This window comes from Protopterus annectens, chromosome 5.part1 (genome assembly GCF_019279795.1).
Source record: "Protopterus annectens isolate FY-2018-M chromosome 5.part1, PAN1.0, whole genome shotgun sequence".
Taxonomy (NCBI): domain Eukaryota; kingdom Metazoa; phylum Chordata; order Ceratodontiformes; family Protopteridae; genus Protopterus; species Protopterus annectens.
This window is the reverse complement of record NC_056736.1, coordinates 526,617,633-526,634,798: the sequence shown is the minus strand read 5'-3', so window position 1 is coordinate 526,634,798 and position 17,166 is coordinate 526,617,633. Positions and strand designations below refer to the sequence as shown.

Here is a 17,166-nt window from a genome sequence, read left to right as displayed (position 1 = left end):
CAAAGCATACATTTCAAGGTTAAAGCAGAAAAAAAGACCTCTACAGAGAATCACACCACTGCAAGTACTTGATTCTCAATGCAAGGAGAATGGATAGCTCATATGGCTCTTGCCCCTGCAGGAATGAATGGCCCATGGATCTTTTACCCCTGGGGTATAATTTTACCAACTGAGCATTTAGGAGGGAGGCGTGATATATAATGACCATGGTAAAGCAAACAAACAAAAAATGGTACTAACAACATGTAGTGAAGCAAGGAGTTTGGCACTGTACAAAGGTTCTGAACACCATCAGAAATGCTTGTTTTTAGTTTCTGCTCACAATTGCCATTCAACACCAATATTATATTTTTTGATTTTGCCATATATAATTAGTTTGATTTACAGCATTCCCTTGTTTCCCCAGTTTTAATTATGACTATTTCTTTACTGTTATAGAGATGAAAGATAACAGTTTTAGGTGCATTGAGATAAGCAGTAAAGTATTAATATTTTTGATAATATGATAATATCCATGAGGCCATATGCTCACTACACAGGACACCAATACTGTATAGAATATCAAAATATGATTAAAATGCATTTTTTTAGCTTCTGTCCATCTCCTTCAACACATTTTGCACTTTTGGCTTTCCATCTTTATTAAGATATTATACTGGTAATGTCAGGTACAGTATATGCTTCAACTGTAACAAGTTTCAGAGTGGTACAAACAATTTATATATACATTACAAACAAGACTGTGCATTAAGAATACAAAAAAATCATTCCTGTGACAAAATGTTTATGATTCAGATTCATGGTGTTGTAAACATGCACATTAAAATGAATGTAATTGTGCTGTAGGATGTACATATCAAAGTATGCCTGATGTGCTTAACATTATTATTATTTAACACTCTTGTTTCTCTCAAGACATTCTTAGAAATAAAATATATACAATTTCCAAAACTGTAATTCTAGTAAGAAATCTTTTCTTAAGTGAGTATAGAAAATGACCCCAAGGTACCTATTATCTTGAGACAATATATATTTGGTAGTGAAATTATTTGTTCTATCATCACAGTTGTCTATATTCGGGGCAGAGCTACAGAAAATGTGGGTAACTGCACCGTAGTATACATTAAATATAAATAGGTGCTTGGATTCTCATAGGGTTTTTGTGAAGTATGATCTGTTGTGCTCTCTGTTAATGATACTAGAAAAGGGGTGACTCCATAATGAGAAATACAGTCCATGTATTTAAAATATATCTGCATATGCAAATATCACATCAGTAGCAGTCTGCTTGGCACATAACACCTTGCAAGAGAAGAAGTCATGATTTTTGGTGCTCTGCTCAAAATAAGGTTGCTTACCCTGTCTAGAACTATTTCACCTTGAATGGGCATCCAAGATTAATGCAAACACCTTTTTTGTGCATTAGAACTAGCCAAACAGCTCAAGTTTCATTTATTGGATCAGAATTACCATTCTAAATAAATTACTTTAGCATTCAGATTAAAGAAATAAAGCTTTAAGAACTACTAAGCTTATATCAGCAAAATATATTACATTTAAATATATATGATACTCAAAGAATCAAATTAAATCAATAATTAAAAATGTGTATACCGACATCAATTTGGAAAACAACCCCCATTTGTTAAGCCTGCCTTGTGCTCTACAGTGTCATTATGCAGGCCATGTATAGAAGGTATATAAGATGGATTCTGGCCAATATAAATGTATCTTTTTTATCTTTTGAATAATCTTATTTTAATACAAAATAAATTAATGATTTCATTAAGAACAGTTTATCAGGTGTGAAATTGTAAACATGTTTATTGTGTAAAATCTGTGTTGCCCTTAATCAAATCCATGTGTATTTGGCAATTTACTTATGTGATCATTATGACCAATTTTATACCAAAAATTCTTTATACCTTTACATGTAGGATGAACAGCACATCCTCTTTAACAAACTAAGTCTGCCAAATGCCAATACCAATAAATGCTCTTTAAAAACAAACTTAATTCAGTATAAAAAACTCAAAGGGCACTGCAGTCAAGATCTTCAAAGATCACCACATTTTCAAATAAATAAACCACAAATGGAATGGCGATTAATTTACTTGTTTTTAAAGTTCAGTGAAATAGATAATTATAAAATGGAAAAAAAAATGCATCCATAGGCTGAGTCCATATGTACAGAAGTTTCATGTAAATTTCAATAAGCTCAAGCTTAATAGAAAGAATTTAATCTGCATGAAGTACCAGGAATCGTAACAGTATAAAAACAAAAAGATTACTTGTGGTCATATGACAGTAACAGACTGGGCTGTTACACTAATGCATCATGGAAATTTCACATAAAGATCAACATCTGGAGGCCAGATCCCATTCTGAATCATCTGCCATGAAAATATTTCATGATGTGCGAGTTGTTTGCTTGAGTCTTTTTTGAAATATTCTATGAGTACACAGTCTGAAAAATCTGCATCACAGAGCTCATTTACATCTGCATTTTTAAAACACAGGGATTCTGTCTCGTCTGACATAGTCCAAGTCATCATCTAATGTCAACAATACCTGAAATTGGAAAATAAAGAGTGAAAAACACATTTTAATTCTGAAGTGACTAATATACTCCACCAGCTCCTCACACCTTCCAAAAAATAACTTGTGTTATCCTAAAAAATAAGTCAAATAGCTATGTAGCTGCCTTTATTTAGACTTGCATAACTTATTATTATTTTTTTTCTGAAGTTAAAAAAATGAGGCAAAAGAAAATTAATACATTTCTGTAAGTTTCCAATATGCTGTCCTAAACCCTTGGTCACTTCTTCACCTACTCCTGTATCTTACTTCTTTCAGAAAAAAAAAACAAAATCTAGTAAGAGGATGCTGCAAATTCAATTCCTTTCATACTCATTTCCTAGTTTGCCCCAATAAGCATGGCCTAAATAGTAGTCCTTGTTAACATAGTATAAAATGTTCGTGTAATAACACATTCAGTTACTTATTCAAATTGCAGTTAGACAATCCTTATATCTTTCAGTTTGCAAAATACGTATGAAATCCATTTAAAGTGACAAACAAACATGACATGGCCACATAAAATAAAACCATATTTATCAATATTTAATGACTGATAATATCAAATGCAGTAAAGAAAACTATACTAAACCAGATGAGCTTGATGCTGAATGGGTTACCAAAAATGAAAAGGCTAACTTAGCAGTAAAAATACTATGATGACTGCAGAGGTGGTCCAGCTGTCTAAGCTCACATGGCATAAACAGTAAGATGCTAAAGAATGAGGCTGATACTTAATGAAATTTAAGAACTTGGTTTGAGCAAATAGCATTCTGAAATACTTGAGATTTTTTTTACATTTATTCTTGTTTCTGGCAAATAGAAATGTGCATGCACACACACACACACACACACACACACACACACACACACACACACACACACACACACACACACACACACACACACACTGCCTCAACTAATAAAAAAATACTTTTGATAAATGTTTTGTTTTCTAATCCATCCTTTCCCACTCACAAACATACTGCAACTAGAAAAAAAAGATTTGCTATTAGATTTGTGATTTTTTACCTACATCCATACAAAACCTATTTCCTTTGGTCTGGTATAGTTTTGTATTCCTTTTTTGCTTTTTTAAGTCAGAGTTAATATTCCACACTGCAGCTGTGCTATACAAACTGCTACTCTGCAAGCACAACTTAAGAAGAACATGTCTGACTTTAATAATTTGCTTAGTCAGTGGTGTTATTCTAAAGAGGCCCAATATGTGTCAGACTGGAGGGAGAAAGAACACAGTCCCACCTCCTCAAGGCTTCAATACAATGGTTAAGATATTCTGTGTCCATTTAGTGGCCTTGGGGTTAATGTCAGTCTACTTAGGCTACTAACTTCATAAATATAAATTCAAGTCTGGTAAATATCAATGCAGCTCTGCTAATTTCTAGGTGACTAAATAAGAAAATGTTCTTCATCTAAGCTTTCCTAACTCTTGAAACTGTAGATATTTGTGATATCACTGAAGCCTGGAACCATAGCCACAACAAATGTTCATTGTGTTTCACTGTTGCAGTCATGACTGTAGGGTTCTCCCCTGCCGGCAGGCAGCCCTCGGTTGGCCAGAATCCCAAATTCTGGGTCCGGCGTCGGCTGTTCAACCCTGTTCCCTGACTTCAGAGCACCATGAGTATAAAGCTGACAGCCGACGCCATCTTCTCCAGTCTTTCTTGCCGTGCGGTGATAGCAGTTCGCAAGTGCCAGTCGGTTGACTCCTGACTTATATTTCTACGTATTTCGGTCCGAAGACTTTCTTCTCCACTCAAAGCTAAGTACCCCGTTGGGGAAACTTTTTTCTTGCTCCACTCCGATGTCAGAAAACGTTAATAATTGTATTTCATGTGGGAAGCAAATACCTCATAAGGATTTTCATTCTTACTGTATTCCTTGCTTGGGCCCTGACCACGATGTAGCTAGTTTTCGGTTTTGTGCTAGATTCAATCAACGTACTATTAAGCGAAGGTACGATTTTGCTTTTCATTACTTCGGTAGACGCTTTAACTACAAAATGTCGTCAGATACGCTTCCATCTACTGGAGTTCACAAGCATCGCAAGGATAAAGACAGGCCTCTGAGGTCCAAATCTGATGATAGCGCACATGTGGAGCCAGCTTCAGGTTCGGCTGTCGTCAGTGAGGCGCTTTTGCAGCCCCTGTCATCGACCATTTCAGAACCGACGGCCGAAACGGACTCTCATGAGGAGCCAACCAGGCCTTTAAATATCTCTGTTGCAGGACCTTCGGACAATGCTCCTTCGGATGGGTCCAGAGCCGCTGTGCAGGTACCGGCTTCCGAAGGGGTTTTCAGGCCTACTCAGCTTCACGTAAAGGCAAAGCCAAAGACAAAGGCAAAGACTCCTTCTAAATCAAAGACTTCAACACAGGCCTCTTCTGAACTGGCTCCCAAGTCACAGAAACAGTTACTCAAGATGGCGGAGGATTTACTTACAATGATTAGGGGTTCTCATCCCCCTCCAGACAAAAGGCCAAGGCAGGATGTTTATTATGATTCCTCTGATCAGGCTTCTGTTTCCACAGTTTCTTCTTCTGATCAGGAATATTCTTTTCCTCCTTATGAGGATTCTGATGCGGAAGAATCCATTCCTTCAGCTTCTCCTCCTGAGGATTTTTCTTTTGGGGAAACTCTGCATGAAATGAGGGAACATTTTCACTGGGAGGGACAGGAGTATTTAGAATCCAAGAAAAGACTGAGGGATTTTCTTCTTCTTCCCCAACGTTAGACCCCTGGCTATTCCTCCTGTTTTGGATATTGTGGATGATGCCTTTTTGGAGGCTAATTTAACCCCTGATTCTTTTCCCCCTGCTCCTGTTAAGCCTGATAGGTACTACAGGGTTCCTGATTCCCATCAGTTTTTATACAAGAATCCTACTGCTGACCCTGAAACCATTTCTCAGGGTCCTAAGGGTGTTAAGGCCGCTACTGCCAAAAATCCTATTCCTACTGAAAAGGATTCTCGAGCCTTGGAAAGATGGGGCAAAAAGGTGTACCCTTCTGCTACTTTGTCCATTAGGGCTTTAAACTGTCAGTTTCATATGCTTAAATATCAGCAATTTCTCTTGTCTGTCTTAAAACAGAAATTTACTTCTATTTCTGCCTGTGCAGAGGATAAGGAATTACATGACTTATTGCATGCCACTGAACAAGTTGGGAAGCATGTTTTACACTGTGGATCTGATGCCTTGGAGGCTTCTTGTAGGGCCGCGGCCTCTGGCACAGTCATTAGAAGACATGCATGGCTAAAGGAACAAAATTTACCTGAACAAGTAAAGGCTAAATTATTGAATGCTCCTGTTCAGCATAATGTTTTGTTTGGATCTAAAGCTGAAGAGGTGATTAAAAAGATGGAGGATAAGGCAAAATCCATGTAAACAGTTAAAGATTTATTACAAGTACAGCCTCCTAGATTTAGCAGGAATTGGCCATCAAAAAACTGGTTCTTTCCCTCTTCAGACACGCCTCAAAGGGGTAGATATAGATGCTCCAGAGGGAGGCCTCAAACACAAGCTGCTTATAGACCAAGGCAATGGACTGCTTCTACCCCTAGGGGAGGAGAGGACAGGCCACAGTCTCAAAGGAAACAAACTCAATGACTCCCTCTGTTGGGCTGCAGGAACGTCTTGCCTGGAAGTCCCTCTCGGAGGAAAACTCTCATTTTTACCAAAATTGGACTCAAATAACCCAGGACAAATGGGTTTTGGATGTGATTTTAAGAGGTTACAAATTCCATTTTTATACTTTGCCAAGGCCAAGCGGATGGCCAGACCTTCCAAAACATCAATGGACGGAGGCCTTAAACCAGGTGGAGGCTCTTTTGGCTATGAATGCCATAGAACTGGTACCTCTTTTAGAGATGGGAAAAGGGTTTTACTCAAGGCTCTTTCTAGTCCCAAGAAAGCAAAATTCATGGAGACCCATTCTGGATCTGTCGGTCTTGAACACCTTTCTAGAGATTCCAAAATTCAAGATGCTTACTCTACAGCAGTTACTTCCAATGCTGTCCATAAATGTATGGATGGCGACTTTGGATTTAAAGGAGGCATATTTACACATTCCCATCAGGCAGGATCGCAGAAAATACCTCAGGTTCAAGGCCAGATCGAGGCACTTTCAATTCTATGCGCTGCCCTTTGGATTGTCTACTGCGCCCAGGGTCTTCACCAAATGCCTGGATCCAGTAGTAGCTTACTGCAGACTCAAGGGAATTCAAATTTACCCTTATCTGGACGATTGTCTAATTCAGGCAGACAGCGAGGATGTCTTACTCTAGCATCTAGACTTTGTACAAAACCTCCTCAAATTCCTGGGATTCTCTGTAAACATAAAAAAGTCAAATATGACACCTTCACAACAGATAACTTTTCTGGGTGCTCTTCTAAACACTACAACCCAGATGGCATTCATGACATCCGAAAAACAATTACAGCTGGCATCAACTTTTAAATTCCTGCAGGCTTTGGGTTACATGGCCTCCTGCATCCTTCTCATACCATATGCAAGACTACACATGAGGAAAATACAGTGGTACCTAAAAAGTGTATGGTCTCAGCATTACCACAGTTTGGACATACTGATTCCTGTCCTTCCTTGCCTTCAAAAGGAATTTCTTTGGTGGTCCAGGGCATGTGCTCTAAACAAAGGGAAGCCCTTCCGTCTACCTCTTGCCTCTCAGATTCTAACCACGGACGCCTCGGATTATGCTTGGGGAGCCCATTTTCAGGGCTATTGTCTGCAGGGCCTTTGGACAAAGGATCAGAAGCACCTGTATATCAACTTAAAGGAAATGTTAGCCATTCAGAAAGCTCTATTGGCCTTCAGGAATCTCATACAACCAGGACAACTACTAATACGGACAGACAACACCACAGTTATGTGGTACATAAACAAGCAAGGGGGATCTCATTCCTACCCCCTTTGCAGACTAGCCATGGATTTATGGAACACAGCTCTAGCTTGCAATCTGCATCTTCAAGCTCAGTTTCTACCAGGGAAACAAAACTTACTGGCAGACAGTTTGAGCAGAAACCTTTCGGATCCACACGAGTGGATGCTAGACACCAAAATATTCAGGATGATAACAGCAGTATGAGGATGTCCTCACATAGATCTCTTTGCATCCCATCTAAATCATCAGCTACAGAATTTTTGCACCAGGACATTCCACAGAGAGGCTTGGAAAGTGGATGCCCTGTCATTCAGTTGGAGGAACCTCTCGGGATATGCCTTTCCGCCTCTACCTCTTCCACGAGTTTTATTGAAGATAAAACAGGACAAACCCAAGATGATAATCTTGTTGGCTCCGAATTGGCCTCAGCAGTTTTGGTATCCAACTCTAATAAACCTATGCCTGGAGCCCCCTTGGATTTTACCTCAGTCTCCGAACCTTCTGTCCCAACATCAGGGTCAGGTTCTACACTCTCATGTCAGAACTCTCAGCCTGGTGGCCTGGTTAATCCAGGGCCTTTGATTTCTTCTTTCCTACCCAAGCAGGTTATGGATGTCATTTTAGAAGCCAGACGTCCTAGCACTAGGAAATCTTATGCAGGAAAATGGAAAAGATTTTGTTCCTGGATGCAGGCTCAGGATTCTGATCCTCTTCTTCCTAACATTACTTTAATTCTACTTTACTTGATGGATGTCTTACATAAGGGTCTCTCTTTCTCTTCCATTAAGATCCATGCTTCTGCTATTTCTGCTCATTATAATTCAGACCCTCCCATCTTTTCCCACCAGCTCATGAGACAGTTCCTCAGAGGAGCTAAGAACTTAAGACCTCCTAGATCTCCTCCTATTCCTGCTTGGGATCTTAATTATGTTTTGGAAAAACTAACCTTGCCTCCTTTTGAGCCTGCCGCTTCTGCTGACATCAAGTTTTTATCTTGGAAGACAGCTATCCTGTTGGCACTAACCTCTGCCAGGAGAGTTTCAGAGTTACAAGCTCTTATGGCGGTGGAACCTTATATTATTTTTCATCAAGACAGGGTATCTTTGAGGACTAATCCGACTTTCATGCCTAAGGTGGTTTCCAAAGTGGCTTTAAATCAAACTATCCACTTGCCAACCTTTTTCCCCACTCCTCAAAATAAAGGGGAAAGGATCTTACATTCCTTGGATGTACATCAATGTACGTTTTTACCTGAACAGAACCAAGGACATCAGAAAATCAGAACAATTGTTTGTTTCTTATGCTTCAAGTTCCCAAGGTAAAGCCATTTCTAAACAAACCATTTCTAAATGGATTGCTCATGGAATCAGATTTTGTTATTCACACCATGGAAAGCAAATCCCAGGGAGCATACGGACTCATTCCACCAGAGCTGCTGCCACTTCTGCAGCCTTCCTCAGGGGAGTTCCTACCAAGGACATTTTGGAAGCTGCTACTTGGAGTTCAGTGCATACTTTCTCTAAGCACTACAATTTGCCTCTCTACTCTAAGTCTAGGGCAGGCTTTGCCTCTGCAGTCTTGCAGGGCCTTTTAGCCACCCCCTCCTTCTTTATGACCACCTCCCTTTCTTTCAGCTTTGGGATTCTACCCTACAGTCATGACTGCAACAGTGAAACACAATGAACATAGTACAGTTGTGTACACCTACCATAAATGTAGATGTTCGAGTGTCTTCACTGTTGCAGTCTGGGTTTCCCTCCCTCCTGTCCCCTCTTATTTTTACTTTTGTGTAGTTCCTTTTTTCACCATTCTTCTGAGGTGTACTTGCAAAGGTTTTGGGACCATTTTCATTTTGGGACTCCTGACATCTGGGGCAAGAAATACTGGAGAAGATGGCATCGGCTTTCAGCTTTATACTCCTGGCGCTCTGACGTCAGGGAGCAGGGTTGAACAGCCGACGCCGGACCCAGACTTTGGGATTCTGGCCGACCGAGGACTGCCTGCCGGCAGGGGAGAACCCTACAGTCATGACTGCAACAGTGAAGACACTCGAACATCTACATTTATGGTAGGTGTACACAACTGTACTTTCTCCCTCTTTACTAAGGCCTTCATCCTGCCATGCATTCATTTAGGTTTGCAAGTGTGGTGGCCTGGCTGTCTTTATCCAAGACAACAGCACATCTTACTAACTGACCATGGCAATGACCTCAAACTCTTTCCTGTCCTAGTGTCAGTAAACACGACCTCATCCTGGCCAACTATAGAACCCTGTCCATGACTCCTGTCAAACATTTAGCATATTTTAATCTGGTCCCTCCTCGTTAACCCAAATTACCATTGCTCAATGAAACTTTAACTACTGCTCCATAAACTGGCACATCTATGTTTTTACAAATAAATATGCTTAATGCTTCCTTGATTTTATCATTTAAAAGTCCTTCAATCAAATAATACCTTTCCCCCACTACAGGCACCAACATACTCAACCTTATTCTCACCAACACAGGCCCTGTCTGCTCTTCACCCACTGCCATACCCTCACTGGTCACCACAGATGTCTCTGTTGTTTTATTTATCATACAGTCCTAGTAAAGGTCAAGAAGCTTTATCATACAGTCCTAGTAAAGGTCAAGAAGCTTTATCATACAGTCCTAGTAAAGGTCAAGAAGCTTTATCTTACAGTCCTAGTAAAGGTCAAGAAGCTTTATCATACAGCCCTAGTAAAGGTCAAGAAGCTTTATCATACAGTCCTAGTAAAGGTCAAGAAGCTTTATCATACAGTCCTAGTAAAGGTCAAGAAGCATCTCATTCATTTTTGTGATTTTTCCAAGGCAAATTTCCTCATACTCAAATGATGTGAGATGATTTAATATTCCCACTACTCAAAGGCCATGCAGCAAATACTGCCATACATACTCAAAGTTAATACTCCCACCTCATCTTTTGAATACAAGCAAATGTTTCCTATTTACAGCAAATACAAAGCCAAGTTCAGAAACAAATGGGTTTTGCATGTTTTTGAACTCATCTATGAACAAAATCTGAAAAAAGCTAATAGCGTTAAATGGCAGAACACCAACTCAGCATGTCAGATTTTTTTAATTTTATATTATCTGTGTGTTAACTGGGAAAGCCCACTAGACAAGTTATCAGAGAGAGAGAGAGAGGAGCTACATCAGCAAAGGATAACCATAAGATGTTCTTTTGTTAGAAAAATATGCATTTGAATATATGTGAAATGCTAGTCTAAAAGCAAAGTAGTATGTAATGCATTTTATTCTATTAATGATATAACAAAAAGGATGAATTCATGTGTGATTGCAAGTAGTTTTGAAACTGCAGTGTGGCCTGTAGCAAGTTGACCTCTGACCCTGGCAGTTGCCAGCTTAGCAAGTCTTAATATTTATGCTTCTCACGAGTGATTATCTGCTGGGTCAGGAAATAAAATATGTGAAATAATGAAATCTTCTGCTCTTTCCTGCTGGGATGATTTGGCCTTGTGTATGTGTTACTAAGATAATACGCAGCTGTTGGGAAAGTGTTACTGGGAACAAAGAAGTGTATTAAAAGACTGAATCTGCTATTGTATTCGAACTGATGTGAAACCTTGAAGAAGTAACTTTATAGAAAGACATTATGTCTGACCAGGTGGATAGCAAGGCCGTATTGTTACCAGAGGAAAACTTTTTTTAAATATACAGCATCAGCAATATGAATAGAGGACTGTAAGCTAAAGTGATGTAGATGCCCTGTGACATACCATGTCAGTAAGGTGGGCACAACTTGAATGCAAAGACTATAAAACTTGTATACTTCCTGTTTCATGTTAGACAAAATTCTGTACTTGTACGTTTTTTGCTTCCTGGTGTACACTAGTAAACTTTTGAACCTGAACCTCCTGTGTATTTATTTCTTGATTTTATTTGACAGTTTGGTTCTTCTTTAGCCGGAAATCCCTCGGACAGCTGCAGATCAGAGTCTACCGGTGGTCGAATACTGCGCAGGAGAAGTTACCAAAACGGTTCTTCTTGGGTGAAAAGACCTCCGACTGAATTGTCGTTCAAAGAGGCTGGCCACTTTCTGATCTGTGGCTGAAGACCGGATCCTGGACGACTCAATACCGGTGGCTCAGGTAGGAAGATTTTGCCTTTTTTCTGTTTTAGATCAGGGACTAGGTTACAGTATATTGTTGTCAAGATTTGTTATGCAGATCAGGGACAAAAGGAATTACTGTATATTTGGTCATAGATCAGGGTAACAGAATAAGGTAGGCAGTTATTCTAGATAAACTGTGAAAAGGAACTGAAATCTTGATATCACGTGATAAGGGTTACGTAACATTTTCTTTTAACATGGGAAATCAGTGCACTAAAAAAATCGCGAGATGCGCCCCTAACCACAGACGCAAAATATATGCAATCACAACGTTCTGATAATGTTAGGTATTATACGAAATGGGTTAACAAATATGAATTCGATGGCAAATTAGATAAAACTTCACTGGTTAAACTCCTTAAGCAACTGAAATCTGATGCGGGAGGTCAGGCAAAAAAGCAACGCCAATTAGGTATTCCTCAGGCACACAGGTGGATTGAGGAAGCAAACCGTAGGGAACAGAAGACTAAAAATTCAAAAACATTATTTTTAGACAAAGAAGATAATAATATAGTAATAGCAACATCTCCTCCTCCCCTGCCCCCTCCATTGCCTTTTTCAGGATATGAAGTGAGTGGACAGGCTGGTCCACCTCCGCATTATCCTGAAGTTTCAGCGAGACCACAACCATTTGTTAGAGATCCTATTGAAACTAGGTCCCAAGCGCGTAAAATACATGGGGACGCAGAATCATATCAAATAGAGAGAAACCTACAGGATGAGAGTGAGGAAGAAACATGTCCACTCATAGAGGTCCCAAATCCTCAGGCAGGACAAGCAGGGCAGGACCCAACACTCTTAGTATACAGACCATGGACATCAGAGGATATCCGGAAAGCTACTGAGGGAATTCCCCACCCGAAAGTTAATTTTACAAAATTTTTAGAAGATTTGCAAGGCATGAGGTTGAGTTACCACTTGAATGGGGAAGAAGTAGAAAAAGTAGTAAGACAAATTATAGGTCCAGATTGGCACATGATTTGTGGCACCTGGAATCCTCGTAATGCAGAGCTTAAACCACTCCCACATAGTGACGCAGAATTAGACAATAGAGTGAAAGGTCTTACAGACCGAATCTCTGAGAAATGGAAACCTAGAGCAGATTGGACTTGCATTAACCAATGCATACAACAGGAAAATGAGACAATAGATGGGTACTATGCTAGATTATTGGAATGTTTTAATAATCATAGCGGTATGACAGTTCCTGAAAATCAAGTGAATGATTCCCCATATGAACAGCAATTGAAAAATGCATTTTTAAAAGGTTGCATTGCACCTATCAGTAGCTTCATTACGAAGCACATGATAGACCATCGAACAGGTAGGCTACAAGCCTTACTTAAATATGCTAGACATGCTGAAAGACATTTTAATAGCAAAAAGAAAAAGAAGGCGCAAGTCTTCACTGCTGAAGACGGAGCTGAAGTATTTGTGTTACAGTCAGGTAAAAAGGGAAAGAAAAATGCCCAGGCAAATAAACAGTCTGACAAACGGTCAGAAGATTTTGAGTAAAGGAAAAAGAGAGGTGAATGCTTTAAGTGCGGAAAGAAGGGACATCTAGTGAGGGATTGTAAACAAAACAAAAAGGTAATCACAGAAGACAAGGGGGATGAGGACTGACTATATGATAGTGAAGATACATCATGCAGAAATCAGAAATCATCAGGAGAAGTTAATAAACAGAAAACAAATGTAAATGTGATAGAAGGAATAGAGGAAATGCAAGTAGATATGGAGGATGAAGAAAGTGAAATTTTGGATTTAGCATTATTGAGCCTAGAGCTCTACTTAGCAGATACGAAATCGGAAGTTACACTTCTGGTGGAGGGAAGGGAAGTTAAATTCCTGTGTGACTCAGGAGCATCACGGACCCTGATACACCCCTCCAAGTTACCAGAACATTCTGAATCACCTGATTATATACTAGTAAAAGCTGCGAATGGACAGCTATACAGGGAACTACTTTCCCATGATATAGCAATAACTGATCCTGTTTCAGGTATGACCCAAAGAAGTAAAATTGTTGTTTCTGCAAAGTGTCCAGTGAACCTATTGGGTAGGGACCTTATGCAGATATTTGGCATAGCAGTAGTTCCAACTGTACAGGGTATGGAGGCACAGAGACAAATGGATACCTTTGTAGTGCGATCGGAGGATGAAACATTTTACTGGTACAGCCAGGACCTAGTCACGACTGGTCCAGGGGCAGTAACCGAGGAACTGATGAATGTAGCCATCAGTAAAGCCCCCCCCCCTTGACACTGATCAACAGCATTTGTTACACTGTACTCTATACTACTGTAATACACCAGGACCTAATAGAGAGTATGAGCAAGAATTGTTCAGAAATCGTGCAACTAGATTAGTATTGCGTACTTTGTATTGGGATACTGAGGGGAACAGTGTGGTTAGCTGTTCATTACCTCAAGAGTTCCTTGCACTGTATAGATCAAATCGATTGCCACATGTCAGCTTGACAGAGAATAAAAACATAAAATGGGCAGACGTAGGAGAAAAGGTAACAAGGTGGGAGAAACAAACTGACTTGGAATTGTCAGCACAGGAAATACAGAAACAGAAGTTGAACTGGTTGACGCAGACACATCCAGCTGTACACTTGCAATCTAGCGAGGACAGCTGATTAGCATTTTTATTAGAAGAAGAAGAGAAGGCCTTATGTGAGATACCGACTGCTCTTTGGTCAACAGGCAAGTCAGATGTAGGACTTATTCGAACAGCAGGACCAGTTACAATTACCCCAAAGTCAGCATTTAGGCCACAGAAAAGACAATACCCTTTGAGAAAAGATGCAGAAATAGGAATCAAGCCTATAATAGCAGCATTACTCAGGGAAGGAGTACTGGTAGAATCTCCTGATTCACCATGTAATACACCCCTATTTCCTGTTAAAAAAGCAAATGGGGAATGGCGGATGGTTCAAGATTTACAAGCTGTAAACAATGCAGTGATACCCAGAGCACCCATGGTGCCAGACCCACATACTTTATTAAATGACCTAAAACCGCAACAAAAGTATTTCTCTGCGGTAGATATTAGCAATGCTTTCTTTTCAATACCTATACATCCTGATAGTCAGTACTGGTTTGCATTTACATTTCAGGGGAAAAGGTATACCTATACTCGACTACCACAAGGATATTGTGAGAGCCCAACCATATTTGCACAAGAAATGGCTAGCAACCTGGCAGGGTTTACCCCACCAGGAGGTAGTCAAATTCTACTTTACGTAGATGACATCTTGCTAGCAGCCCCCACCCAGCAGCAATGTAGGGAAGATACTGTAGCGCTATTGAAATTCTTAGCAACACAAGGACACAAAGTGAACAAAAGTAAGTTACAACTCTGGAAAAAGCAAGTTAGATACCTAGGATATGTGATATCCAATGAAGGTAGGATACTAGACGAGGATAGAAAGACAGTAATTTTACAAGCACCCAAACCAACAACCAAGAAGGAAATGATGTCCTTCTTGGGGACAACTAATTTTTGTCTGAGTTGGATACCAAATTATGCTTTGGAATCTGCTCCACTGACTGATTTAATATATAAAATGCCAATGGCAGTACAAGATTTGTTACAATGGACAACTGAAGCAGAAACGGCTTTCTGCAGGTTGAAGCAATTAATAGCTTCTTCATTAGTTTTAGGACTCCCAAATTATCACAAACGGTTCTTTCAGACCGTAGATTGTAAGCAAGGATATATGACGTCAGTGCTGATGCAATAACATGGGGATAAGCAACGCCCCATAGCTTATTATTCATTGCAGTTAGACCCAGTGGCGTGATCTTTGCCTCACTGTGTGCAAGCAGTAGTTGCAGCTGTAATGGCAGTACAGGCCTTGGCCTCAGTGGTGTTATTCCACCCTCTCACATTGAGAGTGCCTCATGCACTCGCAATAATTTTACTGCAAGAAAAAGTAGCATATCTCTCCCCTGCTAGACATCTTTCATGTATGACTATACTGCTGAGCCAACCTCATATGATAATTGAACGATGTACAACATTAAATCCATCAACATTATTCCCAACTCCTGCGGATAGCACACCGAACAGCTGCCTGCAGGAAATTGAACAGTTAGCCTTGCCAAGACGAGATCTCACAGATATGCCCTTGGATGATGCCGAGGTGACATATTACATGGACGGCTCATGCAGAAGGGGCCCTACAGGAAAGAATCTAGTGGGGTATGCAGTAGTTACAGACACTGAAATTTTAGAAGCCCAACCCTTACCACATAACTTATCTGCACAAGCAGCAGAATTGGTAGCTTTGACACGGGCATGTACTTTAGCAAAAGACAAATGTGTAAACATATATACTGATAGTCAGTATGCTTTCTCTACAGTGCATGTATTTGCGCAACAATGGAAAAATAGGGGAATGATAACATCTAGTGGAAAACCAATCAATCATGTGCAATTTATTTTGGAATTATTAGAATCTATCCAGTTACCTACTAAAGTAGCTATTTGCAAATGTGTAGCTCATACAAAGCAACAGGATAGGATTTCAAAAGGAAATGCGAGAGCTGATGCAGCTGCAAAGCAAGCAGCCTCAGACTCAGAAACTTTACTTTTGAATGAAGAATTACTACCCTCTGAGATTTTAGATTTAGATATGTTAAAAACAATGCAGACGCTTACTACAAAAGCAGAAAAACAAAAATGGGAAAAACAAGGCGCAATTCTTGAAAATGGACTATACATTTCCAAAGAGAGAAAAACATTTATTTAGATATGCAGCTTTGTTGAGCCATGGGCAGTGCCATGTCTCAACAGGGGGGATGGTACAGTTAGTAAACCGAATATTCCAAACATATGGATTCACAAACTACGCAAACAAATTTTGTGCAGCTTGTCATACTTGTAACAAGCACCATGCACAAGGGGCATTTAAACCCAAGCAAGGAAGCTTTCCTATACCACCGTATCCATTCCATACTATTTGTATGGATTTCATAGAATTGAATAAGTGTGAAGGGAAAAAATATTGTCTAGTCATTGTAGATATGTTTTCTAAATGGTTAGAAGCTTTCCCAACCAAAAATCCAGATGCAGCAACAGTGGCGAAAGCCCTGATAAAAGAAGTAATCCCTAGATTTGGCATACCAGAAAGGATTTATAGTGACAATGGCACACATTTTGTCAATCAGACAATCCAGCAACTTGGAAGATTTTTTTGAATCTCCTTGAAGAAACATTGTTCCTACCACCCACAGTCAACAGGACTGGTGGAAAGGTACAATGGAACCCTTAAGAATAAACTTAGAAAGTTAGTTAACGAGACTCAGAAGAATTGGGTATACTGTTTGCCTTTAGCGCTGCTGAGTATGAGAATGGTTCCAAATGTGAAGGGTTTGACTCCCTTCAAAATGGTTTTTGGGAGAGCATATTATGTGACTCAGTGGAAAGCTCTCATGCCTGCAGAGCAAGAGGCTGACAGTTCATTAGCTAGTTATATGAGGAAACTGTTAACAAATAAATCT

The 17,166-nt window shown here is 39.8% G+C and overlaps 1 protein-coding gene across 1 annotated transcript in view; it reads right to left on the bottom strand.

The window, feature by feature from the left end:
* Nucleotides 1-615: 615 nt before the first annotated feature.
* SIDT1 (SID1 transmembrane family member 1) overlaps nt 616-17,166 on the bottom strand; it is an 853,551-nt gene continuing 837,000 nt past the window's right edge. The window contains exon 26 of the mRNA XM_044073143.1: nt 616-2,571. Within this exon, the coding sequence (XP_043929078.1) occupies nt 2,509-2,571 (63 nt within the window). The 3' untranslated portion in view covers nt 616-2,508. The remainder of the gene's footprint in view (nt 2,572-17,166) is intronic.